Below are 18,283 nucleotides of genomic sequence, written 5' to 3' on the forward strand. Positions count from 1 at the left end.
ACCCCGCCGGAGCCTATCCCAGCTGACTTTAGCTTGTACACTAGCTAGCGGTCTCTACAGCACTCATCACACGTAATGATCCAAACATTGCTTAATTGCTTCATTAAGATTTATGGTCATAAAAAAATGTGTAGTGATCATATTTCAACCCCGAGTGCGATCATAATATACAGCATGTCTAGATTTGCATGACTAGCCAGGACGCAGAACTCTGTGTTTTGGTTTGTGTCATAATTTGGCTGAATTTGGTTGCCTGGGACTATTCAGAGACCGATACCGACGCTGAAAGTTGCACACAACTGACAAAACAAAACCTCAAAAATATATATATATATATATAAATATAATAATAATAATGTAAATACAAACCTCACGGGAAAAGAGCAAAACACGGCAAATACAACATTTAACTGCAGGGCTTTTGCTATTTTGAATTGAGTATGAATATATTAGTATGTAAAATAGGACAATAAATAGGTCTTGTTTTGTTCCGCCCTACCTGTTGTTGTTCCTGAGTTTGACGTGGCCCCCGGGCTCTAAGATCTGTCCGTTCTTCAACCAAGTCAGCTGGGGCTCCGGCTCACCCTGAGCTTGGCAGGTGAAGATGGCGGTGGTCCCCACGGGGCGAGCGATGGACTGCGGAGGTTGAATAAACTCCGCAGGAGCTGAAAAACAAGCGGAAAAATCGTCAGATCAAAAATCAAAAAGTGAGATTTTATATGCTATTGTGCCGTGGGGGGGGGGGATGGGGGGCGATCCAAATACTGATTTTGATACCAACCGCAATATTCAGTTCTTTTTCAGTTCTCATTTGTGTTTGCAGTGGAACCTTGGTTAGCGTCATTAATCCGTTTCAGAAGGTCCAACACTAACCAAAACGGACATTAACCAAATCACTTTTTCCCATAAGAAATAATGTAAATCCAATTAATCCGTTCCAGAAGTTCTTTTTCAGTTCTCATTTGTGTTTGCAGTGGAACCTTGGTTAGCGTCATTAATCCGTTTCAGAAGGTCCGACACTAACCAAAACGGACATTAACCAAATCACTTTTTCCCATAAGAAAAATTGTAAATCCAATTAATCCGTTCCAGAAGTTCTTTTTCAGTTCTCATTTGTGTTTGCAGTGGAACCTTGGTTAGCGTCATTCATCCGTTTCAGAAGGTCCGACACTAACCAAAACGGACATTAACCAAAGTGTACCCTACCTTTTGTCCAAAGTCAGCTGGGATATGCTCCAGCATCACTCTCACAATACCCCGCTGGAGCCTATCCCGGCTGACTTTAGAGTGTACACTACCGCGTTCCCAAAGTCAACTGGGATAGGCTCCAGCAGGGATATGCTGGAGCCTATTCCAGCTGACTTTAAAGTGTACCCTACCTTCTGTCCAAAGAGTGATGCTCCAGCATCACTCGCAAAATACCCCGCTGGAGCCTATCCCATCTGACTTTAGAGTGTACACTACAACATTCCCAAAGTCAACTGGGATAGGCTCCAGCAGGGACATGCTGGAGCCTATCCCAGCTGACTTTATAGTGTACCCTACCTGGGATAGGATATGCTGGAGCCTATCCCAGCTGACTTTAGAGTGTACACTACAACATTCCCAAAGTCAACTGGGATAGGCTCCAGCATGTCCCCGCTGGAGCCTCTTCCAGCTAACTTTATAGTGTACCCTACCTGGGATAGGATATGCTGGAGCCTATCCCAGCGGACTTTAAAGTGTACCCTACCTTTGTCCAAAGTCAACTGGGATAGGCTCCAGCAGGGACATGCTGGAGCCTATCCCAGCTGACTTTATAGTGTACCCTACCTGGGATAGGATATGCTGGAGCCTATCCCAGCTGACTTTAGAGTGTACACTACAACATTCCCAAAGTCAACTGGGATAGGCTCCAGCGGGGGCATGCTGGAGCCTCTTCCAGCTAACTTTATAGTGTACCCTACCTGGGATAGGATATGCTGGAGCCTATCCCAGCGGACTTTAAAGTGTACCCTACCTTTGTCCAAAGTCAACTGGGATAGGCTCCAGCAGGGACATGCTGGAGCCTATCCCAGCTGACTTTATAGTGTACCCTACCTGGGATAGGATATGCTGGAGCCTATCCCAGCTGACTTTTGAGTGTACACTACCTCTTGCCCAAGGTCAACTGGTATAGGCTCCAGCTGGAGCATGCTGGAGCCTATCCCAGCTGACTTTAGAGCGCACCCTACCTGGGATAGACTCCAGCATACCCACACAGCCCTTAACATGAGTATCATTTTTGTCAATATTGGCGCCGTGTTTCCTTGGTATCAAATCAATACCCCAATTTGTTTCACCGATGTCATTTGTAGTCAGTTAGCAGCACGATCCGCTCTCCTAGTCGTGTGTAAACAGGAAGTGGCAAAAAAAAAGGTGCATGCGTACGAGCATCCGTTAGCCTTCAATGTGCTTTAAAAACGCTTAAACACATGAAAGTCAACTGCAGTTTCATCACAGTACGTCTCAGCCATGCCACCCGTGGTCAATTACAGGTGATAACTTATTCATATGGAACAAGGCAGGGGACTTTATGGATACTTTAAATCACAGTAAGTAATTACACTTTTGCTTCTGCTGAAGTTCGGGTTCCCGCTTCATGCGTTTATTTAACTAGACTCCGGTGTATTCGGCAAATTCCATGTGATTTCAACTATTACCATGAATTATCTATGCCTGCTAATTAAGAAAGTGTGTTTTGTTAATATCTCACACTCGTCACTGGAGGATTGAAGACCGGAGAGCATATTGGAGGGAAGGCTCATGCACTGAAAATAAATAAGGCGGGATTTAATAATTTGCATTAATAGATTTTACCGCTTCAGTACTAATAAACTACCAGAAAAATATTATTGAATGGACATTTTTCATTAAAATTTTTTTTTTTTTGCAGAAGCAGAATGTGGGATCACATTCGGTAATGCACTTAAAATTATTTAGGCGGGATTTAAAATTTTGCATTAATAGATTTTAGCGCTTCAGTACTAATAAACTACCAGGAAAATATTATTGAATGGACATTTTTCATGAAAAAAAAATTTTTTTTTGCAGAAGCAGAATGTGGGATCACATTCAGTAATGCACTTAAAATTATTTAGGCGGGATTTAATAATTTGCATTAATAGATTTTAGCGCTTCAGTACTAATAAACTACCAGAAAAATATTATTGAATGGACATTTTTCATTAATTTTTTTTTTTTTTGCAGAAGCAGAATGTGGGATCACTTAAAATTATTTAGGCGGGATTTAATAATTTGCATTCATAGATTTTACCGCTTCAGTACTAATAAACTACCAGGAAAATATTATTGAATGGACATTTTTCATTAAAAAAAATTTTTTTTTTGCAGAAGCAGAATGTGGGATCACATTCGGTAATGCACTTAAAATTATTTAGGCGGGATTTAATAATTTGCATTAATAGATTTTAGCGCTTCAGTACTAATAAACTACCAGAAAAATATTATTGAATGGACATTTTTCATTACATTTTTTTTTTGCAGAGGCAGAATGAGGACATTTGGTAATGCACTTAAAATTATTTAAGTGGGATTTAAAAATTTGCATTAATAGATTTTACCGCTTCAGTACTAATAAACTACCAGAAAAATATTATTGAATGGACATTGTCATTAAAAAAAAATTTTTTTGCAGAGGCAGAATGTGGGATCACATTCGGTAATGCACTTAAAATTATTTAAGTGGGATTTAAAAATTTGCATTAATAGATTTTACCGCTTCAGTACTAATAAACTACCAGAAAAATATTATTGAATGGACATTTTTCATTAAAAAAAAAATTTTTTTGCAGAAGCAGAATGTGGGATCACATTCGGTAATGCACTTAAAATTATTTAGGCGGGATTTAATAATTTGAATTAATAAATTTTTCCGTTTCAGTACTAATAAACTACCAGAAAAATATTATTGAATGGACATTTTTCATTAAATTTATTTTTTTTTTGCAGAGGCAGAATGAGGACATTCGGTAATGCACTTAAAATTATTTAAGTGGGATTTAAAAATTTGCATTAATAGATTTTACCGCTTCAGTACTAATAAACTACCAGGAAAATATTATTGAATGGACATTTTTAATTATTTTTTTTTTTTTTGCAGAGGCAGAAGGAGGACATTCAGTAATGCACTTAAAATTATTTAAGTGGGATTTAAAAATTTGCATTGATAGATTTTACCGCTTCAGTACTAATAAACTACCAGAAAAATATTATTGAATGGACATTTTTCATTAAAAAATTTTTTTTTTTGCAGAAGCAGAATGTGGGATCACATTCGGTAATGCACTTAAAATTATTTAGGCGGGATTTAAAATTTTGCATTAATAGATTTTAGCGCTTCAGTACTAATAAACTACCAGAAAAATATTATTGAATGGACATTTTTCATTAAAAAAATTTTTTTTTTGCAGAAGCAGAATGTGGGATCACATTCGGTAATGCACTTAAAATTATTTAGGCGGGATTTAAAATTTTGCATTAATAGATTTTAGCGCTTCAGTACTAATAAACTACCAGAAAAATATTATTGCATGGACATTTTTCATTAATTTTTTTTTTTTTTTTTTGCAGAGGCAGAATGAGGACATTCGGTAATGCACTTAAAATTATTTAAGTGGGATTTAAAAATTTGCATTAATAGATTTTAACGCTTCAGTACTAATAAACTACCAGGAAAATATTATTGAATGGACATTTTTCATAAAAAAAAAATTTTTTTGCAGAAGCAGAATGTGGGATCACATTCGGTAATGCACTTAAAATTATTTAGGCGGGATTTAAAATTTTGCATTAATAGATTTTAGCGCTTCAGTACTAATAAACTACCAGAAAAATATTATTGAATGGACATTTTTCATTAATTTTTTTTTTTTTTTTTGCAGAGGCAGAATGAGGACATTCGGTAATGCACTTAAAATTATTTAAGTGGGATTTAAAAATTTGCATTAATAGATTTTACCGCTTCAGTACTAATAAACTACCAGGAAAATATTATTGAATGGACATTTTTCATTAAAAAAATTTTTTTTTTGCAGAAGCAGAATGTGGGATCACATTCGGTAATGCACTTAAAATTATTTAGGCGGGATTTAATAATTTGCATTAATAGATTTTACCACTTCAGTACTAATAAACTACCAGAAAAATATTTTTGAATGGACATTGTCATTTTTCTTGACTCCTCTGGGCATATGATGCTTGTCTTTGACTTGACAGGAAGATAAAATGAAATATTGATCGGCATCAATACTGTCATGGTGTGGTCCAGTTTGATCAATACAAGAATAGAGTGAATGCAAGATATGTTCCGACTGGTCAAACCAGTATTTGAATGAGAAAGGCTAGTTAGGAATTTTGGATCCTGTCTATCGCGGTCATTTCAGCGGCTTTTAAAATAAAATGCGGGGCATACACCGGAAGTGGGTGTGGTTTAAGTGTGAAATTGACTTGAATTGATGACAAGTTTCCATATGTATTGTCCATTATTCAGCATAAAAATGCTACATGCTGTTATGCTAGCAATGCTAACATTAGCATTTAACGCTTAGCATGATAATTCCTGCTCGAGTTCATGTTCACAGAAAGTGCAAAATAAATTCTCGTACGCTAATGTTGACGTGTTAACAATGCTAACATTAGCATGCTAACACCTAACATAATACGGTGTCCGTATAGAAATGGCTAAAAATACTAGTATTCAAAAATATTGCACACTACCCATGATCAAGACCTCTGTGTGTACTGTGTATAAAAAATATTGTAAAATATATGTAAAATATTAATAAATAAATACAATGCTAACATGCTAACATCAGCATGCTAACACCTACCATAATTCATTCATTCGTTCATTTTCTACCGCTCATCCTCACAAGGGTATGCTAATGTCAGCATGCTAACAATGCTAACATGCTAACATCAGCATGCAAACACCTACCATAATTCATTCATTTTCTACTGCTCATACTCACAAGGGTATGCTAATGTTAGCATGCTAACAATGCTAACATGCTAACATCAGCATGCAAACACCTACCATAATTCATTCATTTTCTACTGCTCATACTCACGAGGGTATGCTAATGTTAGCATGCTAACAATGCTAACATGCTAACATCAGCATGCTAACACCAACCATAATTTATTCATTCATTCATTTTCTACCGCTCATACTCACGAGGGTATGCTAATGTTAGCATGCGAACAATGCTAACATGCTAACATCAGCATGCTTACACCTACCATAATTTATTCATTCATTTTCTACCGCTCATCCTCACGAGGGTATGCTAATGTTAGCATGCGAACAATGCTAACATGCTAACATCAGCATGCTTACACCTACCATAATTTATTCATTCATTTTCTACCGCTCATCCTCACGAGGGTATGCTAATATTAGCATGCGAACAATGCTAACATGCTAACATCAGCATGCTTACACCTACCATAATTTATTCATTCATTTTCTACCACTCATCCTCACGAGGGTATGCTAATGTTAGCATGCTAACAATGCAGTATTTTTAGCTATTGTTATATATATTAGCATGCTAATATTTTAAAGGCATTAAAGGAATTTAAAGGCAGGAAAAAAAATCACTCCACGTTTCTTTTATAATGACCGGGTTATCTGAGCTATTTTTAACATCATAATTCCCTCATATCGGTACGATAATTATTAGCATGCTTTCTTCAACTCACCTTGGACCACAAGACGACCCTGAGCGGTCCTACGAACGCGGGTCCCCGGTTTGTTTGCAGCACACACGTAAACCCCTGAGTGTTGCACACCAACGTCGGAAATCATCAAGTTGCCGGTGCCGAGCACTTGGATTCCCTCCACACCGATTGGGCGCCCGTCTAATGAGAGAGGAAAGGACAGCAGTCAGATCGATACGACTAATCCCCAGGACATGTTCGCATTTCCAGCAGATCTGTAAAAATGGCACAATAAATGCAATCGCTATCAAACAAAGCTGGATAGAAGGGATAAGAAAGGTAAGAAAAAAAAAAAGAATGAATAAATGCATAAATTCAAGGTAACTAGAAAATTTAGAGTACTGAGTACTGTACAAGTACTGTGTTCTTGAAAGTCACTATGCCATCACAACCTCGACGCTGTTATCAACAAGCTGTATCAGTAATGTTGACATTAGGATTGTTCCATCTACGTAGTATGCTAATGTTAGCATTCTAACAATGCTAACATGCTAACATCAGCATGCTAACACCTACTCATAATAGCGTTAAAACATTTTTTTAAAAATGCTACATGCTGTTATGCTAGCAATGCTAACACTAGCATTTTTACGCCTAGCATGATAATTTCTGCTTAAGTTCATATTCACAAAAAGTGCAAAATAAATTCTAGTATGCTAATGTTAGCATGTTAACATATTAACATTAGCATGCTAACACAGCATCTGCTTCCAGCAGATCTGCAAAAATGTCACAATAAATGCAATCGCTATTCCACACCTCATTCCGAAAGAAATGAACATATAAACATAGCATATTTTGGTGCAAGTCTTTGAGTTCTTATATTGTAAAGTGTGCTTATTTGTACCTATGTTGTTGTATGAGGGTTTTTTTGCCACTAGCCACGTATACATGGACCCAAATATTCCAATTGCATTCGGTTTATTTGCTGAAACGGAAGGAATTGAACCTTTATATACACTTCATTCCAAAAGAAAAGTGCCAATCCAAATGAACATATAAACATAGCATATTTTGGTGCAAGTCTTTGAGTTCTTATGTTGTAAAGTGTGCTTATTTGTACCTATGTTGTTGTATGAAGGTTTTTTTGCCAGTACCCAGAATCGAACCTTTGTACACACCTCATTCCGAAAAAAATGAACATATAAACATAGCATATTTTGGTGCAAGTCTTTGAGTTCTTATGTTGTAAAGTGTGCTTATTTGTACCTATGTTGTTGTATGAAGGTTTTTTTCCCAGTACCCAGAATTGAACCTTTGTACACACCTCATTCCGAAAGAAATGAATATATAAACATAGCATATTTCGGTGCAAGTCTTTGAGTTCTTATGTTGTAAAATGTGCTTATTTGTACCTATGTTGTTATATGAGGGTTTTTTTTGCCAGTACCCAGAATTGAACCTTTGTATACACCTCATTCCGAAAGAAATTAACATATAAACATAGCATATTTTGGTGCAAGTCTTTGAGTTCTTATATTGTAAAGTGTGCTTATTTGTACCTATGTTGTTGTATGAGGGTTTTTACTGCGAAGTAACAGTCCAGCTTTGTCTCAGCAACAGCAGCCTTGTTCTTTTTTGCTACTTTTTTACTGCTACATACATTTCTTCCGTTCTCACTTTCTTCCCTCCGCCGGGAAGTAATTAACTTAGTGTCAGAAAAAGAAAGAGCCGGCGCTATATAGGGAGGAGGGGTGTGGCGCGGCTCAATGAAAAAGCAGCAAACAAACTGCGGCGTTAAGCAGAGACTGATGTGAAACTATTAGATTCATTTCTGCGGCTTTTCCCAGCCTCCCTGTTGTAATCTAATACGTACAAATCCCACCGTGTTAGCATTTCATTCCGAAGGCATTGTGCAAGATTGAACCATCAATGTGATTATGCCTCGGCGGCTTGAAGAAGAAAAGAGGGGGGGGGCCGCCAAAGGGGCAGCAAATCAGATTTGATAATTGCTAAAGAAAACGTATGCCAGATTGAAGAACTGATCAAGACAGATAGTAAAGAATACAAATATGCACTGGGGGTGTGGGGGTGGGGAGGGGGGGGGGGCAACGTGTACGTGAAACGCTCGCACAAATATCAAATGCTGAGCGGGCAATTTGATGTGCCATTCCATACACAAAATGAAAAAAAATATAAATAATATGAATATTAATATGAATAATATGAAAATATAAATCCACATGAACACAATGTTTTCAGAAATGCACACACAATAAAAAAAATATATATAAAATATTTTAAAAGCATATTTAGAAGGCTGTAAACAAATTTAACTACGTCAATATTTCATCTATTAATAAGAAACCCTACTTCGCTGAAATTCACTTATCACAGTCGGGTCTGGAAGCAATTAACAGTGATAAGCGAGGGATTACTGTAATAATGTACGGCACACTGATTTGAACAATAATGTACACGTACACAGGGGAACTGAGGCGTTTCAGAGCTAGCTAGCTAGCTAGCTAGCTCTAGCTAGATAGATGGATGGATGGCTAGATGGATGGATGGATGATGGATAGACAGACATAGATAGAAGATAGATGGATGGATGGATGGATGGATGGATGGACATAGATGGATGGATGGATGGATGGATGGACATAGATGGATGGATGGATGGACATAGATGGATGGATGGATGGATGGACATAGATGGATGGATGGATGGATGGATGGACATAGATGGATGGATGGATGGACGGACATAGATAGATGGATGGACGGACATAGATGGATGGATGGATGGACGGACATAGATAGATGGATGGACGGACATAGATGGATGGATGGACGGACATAGATGGATGGATGGATGGATGGATGGACATAGATAGATGGATGGATGGATAGATGGATGGATGGATGGACGGACATAGATGGATGGATGGCTAGATGGATGGATGGATGGACATAAATAGATGGATGGATGGATGTCTAGATGGATGGATAGACGGACAAAGATAGAAGATAGATAGATGGATGGATGGATGGACATAGATAGATGGATGGATGGATGGATGTCTAGATGGATGGATAGACGGACAAAGATAGAAGATAGATAGATGGATGGATGGATGGATGGATGGATGGACGGACATAGATAGATGGATGGATGGACATAGATAGATGGATGGATGTCTAGATGGATGGATAGATGGACAGATAGAAGATAGATGGATGGATGGATGGATGGATGGACGGACATAGATGGATGGATGGCTAGATGGATGGATGGATGGATGGATGATGGACAGACATAGATAGATGGATGGATGGATGGATGGATGGATGGATGTTTAGATGGATGATAGACGGACATATGTAGATAGATGGATGGATGGATGGATGGATGGATGGATGGATGGATGGATGGATTGATGGACGGACATAGATGGATGGATGGATGGATGGATGGATGGCTAGATGGATGGATGGACGGACATAGATAGAAGATGGATGGACGGACGGACATAAATGGATGAATGGATGGATGGACTGACATAGATAGATGGATGGATGGATGGATGGCTAGATGGATAGATGGATGGATGGACATAGATGGATGGGTGGATGGATGGACATAGATGGATGGGTGGATGGGTGGATGGATGGACATACTAGATAGATGGATGGCTAGATGGATGGATGGACATAGATGGATGGGTGGATGGATGGATGGATGGATGGACAGACATAGATGGATGGATGGACGGACATAGATGGATGGATGGATGGATGGACTGACATAGATAGATGGATGGATGGATGGATGGCTAGATGGATAGATGGATGGATGGACATAGATGGATGGGTGGATGGGTGGATGGATGGACATACTAGATAGATGGATGGCTAGATGGATGGATGGACATAGATGGATGGGTGGATGGATGGATGGATGGATGGATGGACGGATGGACAGAGATGGATGGATGGACAGACATAGATGGATGGATGGACGGACATAGATGGATGGATGGATGGATGGATGGATGGATGGATGGATAGATAAACAACATCACGTACAGCATAAACAGCAAATTACACAAATAATGTCAATAATCAACGTGTTCATGTTGGATTACCTAGCCTGCTCCAAGACACGATGGGTCGAGGGTATCCTGTAGCAACGCATTCCAAAATGGCGGTTTGGTGGACAGTGAGGGTGAGGTTTTCCGGCCCGACGAGGATCATCGGTTCTTTGTAAACAGAAGACTGGGAACCTGGAAGCACATATGAGATAGGAATGGGAATGATGGATGGCATCCTTTAATGGAATTCCTCTAGAGTGCCTCAAACCGATATATAGTCTATCTCTTAGATCCGGGAGAGTAACAATAGCTTTGGAAAATCTTGGGAATATACTGGAATGTTGACAGCAAACACAAAAGGTCGGGATCCAGACCATGAAGCTATTAATCTATAGAGCGTGTTCCACGAGGAAAAAAAACAGGGACCGTTGGTCCTGATGCTGCATGGATGGATGACAACCTGAAACGGTAAGGAGGGCCTCGGTGCTGTGTTTGATTCCGGCGCTGTTATGAGCCACACAGCAGAACTTTCCACTGTCCTCCTCACGTACTCCCGTAATCTGCAGAACCCCCGTAGGTAAAAGGGTGTACCTGAAAATCAAAACAAGGTTAAATTCCATATACATAATATGTACAATATCGCCTTCTGTCACTCTTTGTGTATTAGTTCGATTCTCTACGTTAACAAGATACAGTGTCCAGTTTGATGGCCCTGCGTGGTTGGGAGAGTATTCAGGGTCTTGTTCCACATGTCCAAAAGGAGTAGGAAGAAGCAAAGCTTATTAAATCCTACCCATCCATCTGATACTTTTACGATCAGAAACTGTTACATTTGTTCACTTCCTGCTTTCCTAATATAATTTAATTTTTTTTTGTTATTTTTTAAATATAATAACTAAAAAATATTTTAAAAGAATTATTTAATAATAAGAATAACAATAACAATATTTAAATAATTATTTAAGTAATTATTTAAATGATTATTTTAATAATAATAATATATATATATAAAATATATATAATATAATATATAATATATATATATATATAAAAATGTTATTTTATTTTTGTCGTGACAAAAAAACAAAAACTTAAACTATATTAGGAAAGCAGGAAGTGAACAAATGTAACAGTTACTGATTGTAAAAGTACCAGATGGAAGGGTAGGATTTAATAAGCTTTTTTTTTTTTTATTAAACTATATTAGTACTTCGGTACGTGACAAAAATAAAATAACAATTTTTTTTTAATTTAAAAATAATTATTTAAATAATTATTTAATAATTAAAGCATCAACTTTTGGATCAACCACTGATGGATGAATGAAATCTGGACTCCCCCTTTGACACTTTTCATGTCCTACAAGAATTTGGAGTGGGATTAAAAAAAAAAAATTATTCAAAAATAATTCTTTTAAAAAATATATTAAAAAAAAATATTTAAAAATAATTATTTAATAATTATTTAAATAATTATTTTAAAATAAAATACTTTCCACAGACACTTTTCATGTCCTACAATATTTTGGAGTGGGATTACATTTTTTTTATTTAAAAATAATTATTTACTAATTGTTTAAATAATTCTTTAAAAAAATATTTTAAAGAATTATTTAAATAATTATTTTTGAATAAAATACTTTTCACAGACACTTCATGTCCTACAAGATTTTGGAGTGGGATAAAAAAATATAAAAAAAATAAATATATATATATATATATTTAAAAATATTTATTTACTGATTATTTAAGTAATTATTTAAAGAATTATTTGAAAAAATATTTACAAATAATTATTTAATAATTACTTAAATAATTATTTTAAAATAAAATACTTTTCACAGACACTTTTCATGTCCTACAAGATTTTGGAGTGGGATTAAAAATACATCAAATTGTCCAAACTTGATAACTTCACTGACATCACGTCAATGTGTAACGATGGAAATGCAAACACAGACCTTTTGTCCTTGGTCTCCACGGGACGGCCATCTTTTTCCCAGCTGATAACGGGCTCTGGCAGACCGTGAATCTGACACTGGAATCTGGCCACACCAGACTCCTCCACGTGAACCGCCTCCGGTTGGACGTGGAAGTCGGCCATGGCTGAGGAAAAGAGCAGGAGGGGGGTCTTGATTCACTTGTTAGCACGTTGCTACTTTTCAAAAGCATCTGATGTGCCCTTCGGCGGGGCGGGGGGGGGGGGGTACGGGGGGGGGGGGTTGTTTTATATGTTTCATTCACCGCACAAAGCTTGTGACCACAGGTGAAGGATGCAACATAAATCAACTTAAATGGCGCCTTTGGTTCTCAGTAAGGGGCTCCTTCTTCACGAGCCGCTATTGATGAAAACACTCAACTAAGGACCCAAGGACCAGACATGGACTGTACCATTACGCTCACTCGAGTTAGTAACCACATTTTCAATGCTTTTACAGAATAATGAAATATAAATACGAATCGTAATTGGCGACTCCAAAATTGTCCATAGGTATGAATGTGAGTGTGAATGGTTGTTTGTCTATATGTGCCCTGTGATTGGCTGGCCACCAGTCCAGGGTATACCCCCCCCCGTCATCGTCGTCCCTCTCGATCTCATGTCAGACAAACATTGTATGACATAAGATCGAGTGCAAAAGGTTATCCTCTCATTTAGTGTGGAAGTGGTACATTTTTTGCTTCTTCTTAGAATAAGTTATTTGGAGGCTAACTGGTTAGCTTAGTAGGTGGCAAGAAAAAATAAAAACAAAAAAAATATCCCAGTAAAAATATAAAATAATAATATAATAAATATAAAATAAATAAATATAAATATAAATAATATAAAATAAACAAAAAAATTGCCTACCATCAAATATTTTTAATAAGAATATTTTTAAAAAAATATAATAATAATAAATATAATAAATTCTAAATAATAATATCATCTGAATTAATTACAAATAATTACATTGAAGGCTGCACGGTGGTCGAGTGGTTAGCAGGCATGGGTTTCCTCCCACATTCCAAAAAAAAAAAAAAAAACATGCTAGGTTAATTAGCGACTCCAAATTGTCCATAGGTATGAATGTGAGTGTGAATGGTTGTTTGTCTATATGTGCCCTGTGATTGGCTGGCCACCAGTCCAGGGTATACCCCCCCCCCCCCCCCATCGTCGTCCCTCTCGATCTCATATCAGACAAACATTGTATGACATGAGATCGACTGCAAAAGGTTATCCTCTCATTTAGTGTGGAAGTGGTACATTTTTTGCTTCTTTGTCCCATGACCTCACTTCATTTGAAAGATTTTTTTTGATCTTAGAATAAGTTATTTGGAGGCTAACTGGTTAGCTTAGTAGGTGGCAAGAAAAAATAAAAACAAAAAAAATATCCCAGTAAAAATATAAAATAATAATATAATAAATATAAATATAAATAATATAAAATAAACAAAAAAATTGCCTACCATCAAATATTTTTTAATAAGAATATTTTTTTATAAATATAATAATAATAAATATAATAAATTCTAAATAATAATATCATCTGAATTAATTACAAATAATTACATTGAAGGCTGCACGGTGGTCGAGTGGTTAGCATGCATGGGTTTCCTCCCACATTCCAAAAAAAAAAAAAAAAAACATGCTAGGTTAATTAGCGACTCCAAATTGTCCATAGGTATGAATGTGAGTGTGAATGGTTGTTTGTCTATATGTGCCCTGTGATTGGCTGGCCACCAGTCCAGGGTGTACCCCCCTCCCCCGTCATCGTCGTCCCTCTCGATCTCATGTCAGACAAACATTGTATGACATGAGATCGAGTGCAAAAGGTTATCCTCTCATTTAGTGTGGAAGTGGTACATGTTTTGCTTCTTTGTCCCATGACTTCACTTCATTTGAAAGATTTTTTTTTATCTAAGAATAAGTTATTTGGAGGCTAACTGGTTAGCTTAGTAGGTGACAAGAAAAAATAAATAAATAAACATCCCAGGAAAAATATAAAATAATAATATAATAAATATAAAATAAATATAAATAATATAAAAATAAAATAAAAAATGGCCTACCATCAAATATTTTTTAATAAGAATAGTTTTAAAAAATATAATAATAATAAATATAATAAATTCTAAATAATAATATCATCTGAATTAACTACAAATAATTAAATTGAAGGCTGCACGGTGGTCGAGTGGTTAGCATGCGTGGGTTTTCTCCGGGTACTCCGGTTTCCTCCCACATTCCAAAAAAAAAAAACATGCTAGGTTAATTAGCGACTCCAAATTGTCCATAGGTATGAATGTGAGTGTGAATGGTTGTTTGTCTATATGTGCCTTGTGATTGGCTGGCTTGCCCAAACACAGCTGGGATAGGCTTTATTCTAATCTTTATTAATAAGTCCAATTTTATTCCGCTTGGTTTTGAAGTCATTTTTGATCCATGTGATGCTCCAGTGTGAGGTTATTATTGTACTGTTTAAAATGCATTAACTGGAATAAAAACAAAGCACCCGCTCTCGCCGATAGAGAACATATTTAGTCCGCTTTTCGTGAGACGTGACTGATATAAAGTGGCGACAAGTGGGAAGATGCGATGCTGTGATGACTCCATTTCATAGCTTAATGAGAAGTGTGCTATTCTCCACGATGACCTTAGATCTCTCGATGCATATTAGACGCCATGTTGAAAAATTTAAACACATCTGTTTAGTATTCCACTAGTATTCCACTTGAATCATTTGCCTATTCTATTCCAGATGAGGGAATCAGACTTGGGATGAGTGCCTTTCATATATAGACATATAACGCCAAAGGGTACCGGTACGCCATAATTCTATTTTCTATGCCGCTTATTCTCCTGTAAACGTACTATATACCATATTAAATATGTTCATGGCTACTTTTTTATTGGCCCACGGCAAAATTCTAAAAATGTACTTTAACCAGAAAAGTCTGAAAGAATGACGTCGTAATGTTAACAAAAGAGGCATAATTTGGCTGCACGGTGGTCAAGTGGTTAGCGCATGGGCCACACAGCTTGGATACCCGAGTTCGATTCATTTTTTTTCAACCGCTTATCCTCACGAGGGTCGCAGGGGGGGGTGCTGGAGCCTATCCCAGCTGTCTTTGGGCGAGCCAGCCAATCACAGGGCACATATAGACAAACAACCATTCACACTCACATTCATACCTATGGACAATTTGGAGTCGCTAATTAACCTAGCATGTTTTTGGAATGTGGGAGGAAACCGGAGTACCCGGAGAAAACCCACGCATGCACGGTGGAGAACAGGATCAACACTGCTAGCATAGCCACCTACTAAGCTAACCAGTTAGCCTCCAAATAACTCATTCTAAGATCAAAAAAGTCTTTCAAATGAAGTGAGGTCATGGGACAATGAAGCAAAAAATGTACCACTTCCACACTAAATGAGAGGATAACCTTTTGCACCTTAGACTATGGGGGGGGTACGCCCTGGACTGGTGGCCAGCCAATCACAGGGCACATATAGACAAACAACCATTCACACTCACATTCATACCTATGGACAATTCGGAGTCGCTAATTAACCTAGCATGTTTTTGGAATGTGGGAGGAAACCGGAGTACCCGGAGAAAACCCACGCATGCACGGTGGAGAACATACAAACTCCACACAGAGATAGCCGAGGGTGGAATCAAACTTGGGTCTCCTAGCTGTGTGGCCCGTGCGCTAACGTTATTAGAACCCTGAAGACATGAAATAACACTCCAAAAAGTCACTTTTACACTATTATTCTTTGTTTACATCACATTGCGCAAACAACAGGATCAACACTGCTAGCATAGCCACCTACTAAGCTAACCAGTTAGCCTCCAAATAACTCATTCTAAGATCAAAAAAGTCTTTCAAATGAAGTGAGGTCATGGGACAATGAAGCAAAAAAATTTACCACTTCCACACTAAATGAGAGGATAAACTTTTGCACTTGATCTCATGTCATACAATGTTTGTCTGACATGAGATCGAGAGGGACTGTTGGCCAGCCAATCACAGGGCACATATAGACAAACAACCATTCACACTCACATTCATACCTATGGACAATTTGGAGTCGCTAATTAACCTAGCATGTTTTTTTGGGAATGTGGGAGGAAACCGGAGTACCCGGAGAAAACCCACGCATGCACGGTGGAGAACAGGATCAACACTGCTAGCATAGCCACCTACTAAGCTAACCAGTTAGCCTCCAAATAACTCATTCTAAGATCAAAAAAGTCTTTCAAATGAAGTGAGGTCATGGGACAATGAAGCAAAAAATTTACCACTTCCACACTAAATGAGAGGATAACCTTTTGCACTCGATTTCATTAGACTATGGGGGGGTACGCCCTGGACTGGTGGCCAGCCAATCACAGGGCACATATAGACAAACAACCATTCACACTCACATTCATACCTATGGACAATTCGGAGTCGCTAATTAACCTAGCATGTTTTTTTTGGAATGTGGGAGGAAACGACTAACAATTATATTCTTTGTCGATTAATCTGACGCTTTTTTTTTACGATTTTTTTTTGGAATGTGGGAGGAAACCGGAGTACCCGGAAAAAAACCCACACATGCACGATGGAGAACATGCAAACTCCACACAGAAATAGCCGAGGGTGGAATCGAACTAAGCAAAAAATGCGCTTTTTCACTTAACATCACAAATCTTGCATCCTGTCATATTTCAATAAAAAAGCGTTGGACACCTCTACTGTTGGTTATGAAATAGCAAGAATGGCTGAACGCCGGTGCGTCTCCCGACCTCATCCAAGTTAATTGCGGCTGACATTTAAATGAATCCATGTGCCGGCGAGGGCGGGAACAATGTGGATGAAGAGGGCTTCTCTAATTGAGTTTGCTGCTGCTCATCGCTCGTCCGTGCCGTCTTTTGTTTTTTATCAGGGGGGGGGGAAGAAATGTGAAAGTGTAGCTTCGGGAAAAAAAAAAAAAAAAAAAAAAAAAAAAAAAAACGCGGCGTACGAGGATATTGATGTGTCTGTCCTGTTGTTGTCTTAGACGATGTTGGACATGAATTTTTTAAAACGTGCCTGACCTACATACTAAATGTTTACATATGTCGAGAAATGTATGTTTTTTTTTTCAACACATGTAAACATGAGATCAGCTTTGGGGAAGCGTTCAAGAACAATCAAGTAAATCACAGCTATAGCCCCTCATGCCATAACGTGATTTCACTTTAGTAAAGGTCATGGTGCTTTCAAGGAGCCACGGTTAGCGTAGCATAGCATTGCATCTTGCATGATGAAGATGTCTCGGTTGGTATTATTTTCTCGACATTCCCCACCAACGCACACGCATTTATGTTAAATATTAGCTCCCCCTTTTTCATCAATAATTCCCTTAGTAGCCGAGCGTCTGTTGAATATTAAATATCTCGCTAATTCCGTGTTCAAAGTCGCCAAGTGTATGTGTGATATTTTCATTTGCGGAGGGGGCGGGGGGGGCGGTTTGC

General features: G+C 37.7%; 1 protein-coding gene across 2 annotated transcripts in view; it reads right to left on the reverse strand.

Moving 5' to 3' along the window:
- The window catches only part of igdcc3 (immunoglobulin superfamily, DCC subclass, member 3), a 96,134-nt gene that overhangs the window by 22,877 nt on the left and 54,974 nt on the right, over positions 1 to 18,283 (reverse strand). For both annotated transcript variants that reach the window (XM_058077249.2, XM_078793033.1), the window contains exons 3-7: positions 12,757 to 12,901; positions 11,257 to 11,387; positions 10,851 to 10,988; positions 6,745 to 6,903; positions 500 to 665 (exon numbers count right to left, since the gene is read on the reverse strand). In XM_058077249.2, coding sequence (XP_057933232.2) covers positions 500 to 665; positions 6,745 to 6,903; positions 10,851 to 10,988; positions 11,257 to 11,387; positions 12,757 to 12,901 — 739 coding nt within the window. The remainder of the gene's footprint in view (positions 1 to 499; positions 666 to 6,744; positions 6,904 to 10,850; positions 10,989 to 11,256; positions 11,388 to 12,756; positions 12,902 to 18,283) is intronic.

Source organism: Doryrhamphus excisus, linkage group LG1 (genome assembly GCF_037039965.1).
Source record: "Doryrhamphus excisus strain RoL-2023G ecotype Guam linkage group LG1, RoL_Dexc_Guam_v1.1, whole genome shotgun sequence".
Taxonomy (NCBI): domain Eukaryota; kingdom Metazoa; phylum Chordata; class Actinopteri; order Syngnathiformes; family Syngnathidae; genus Doryrhamphus; species Doryrhamphus excisus.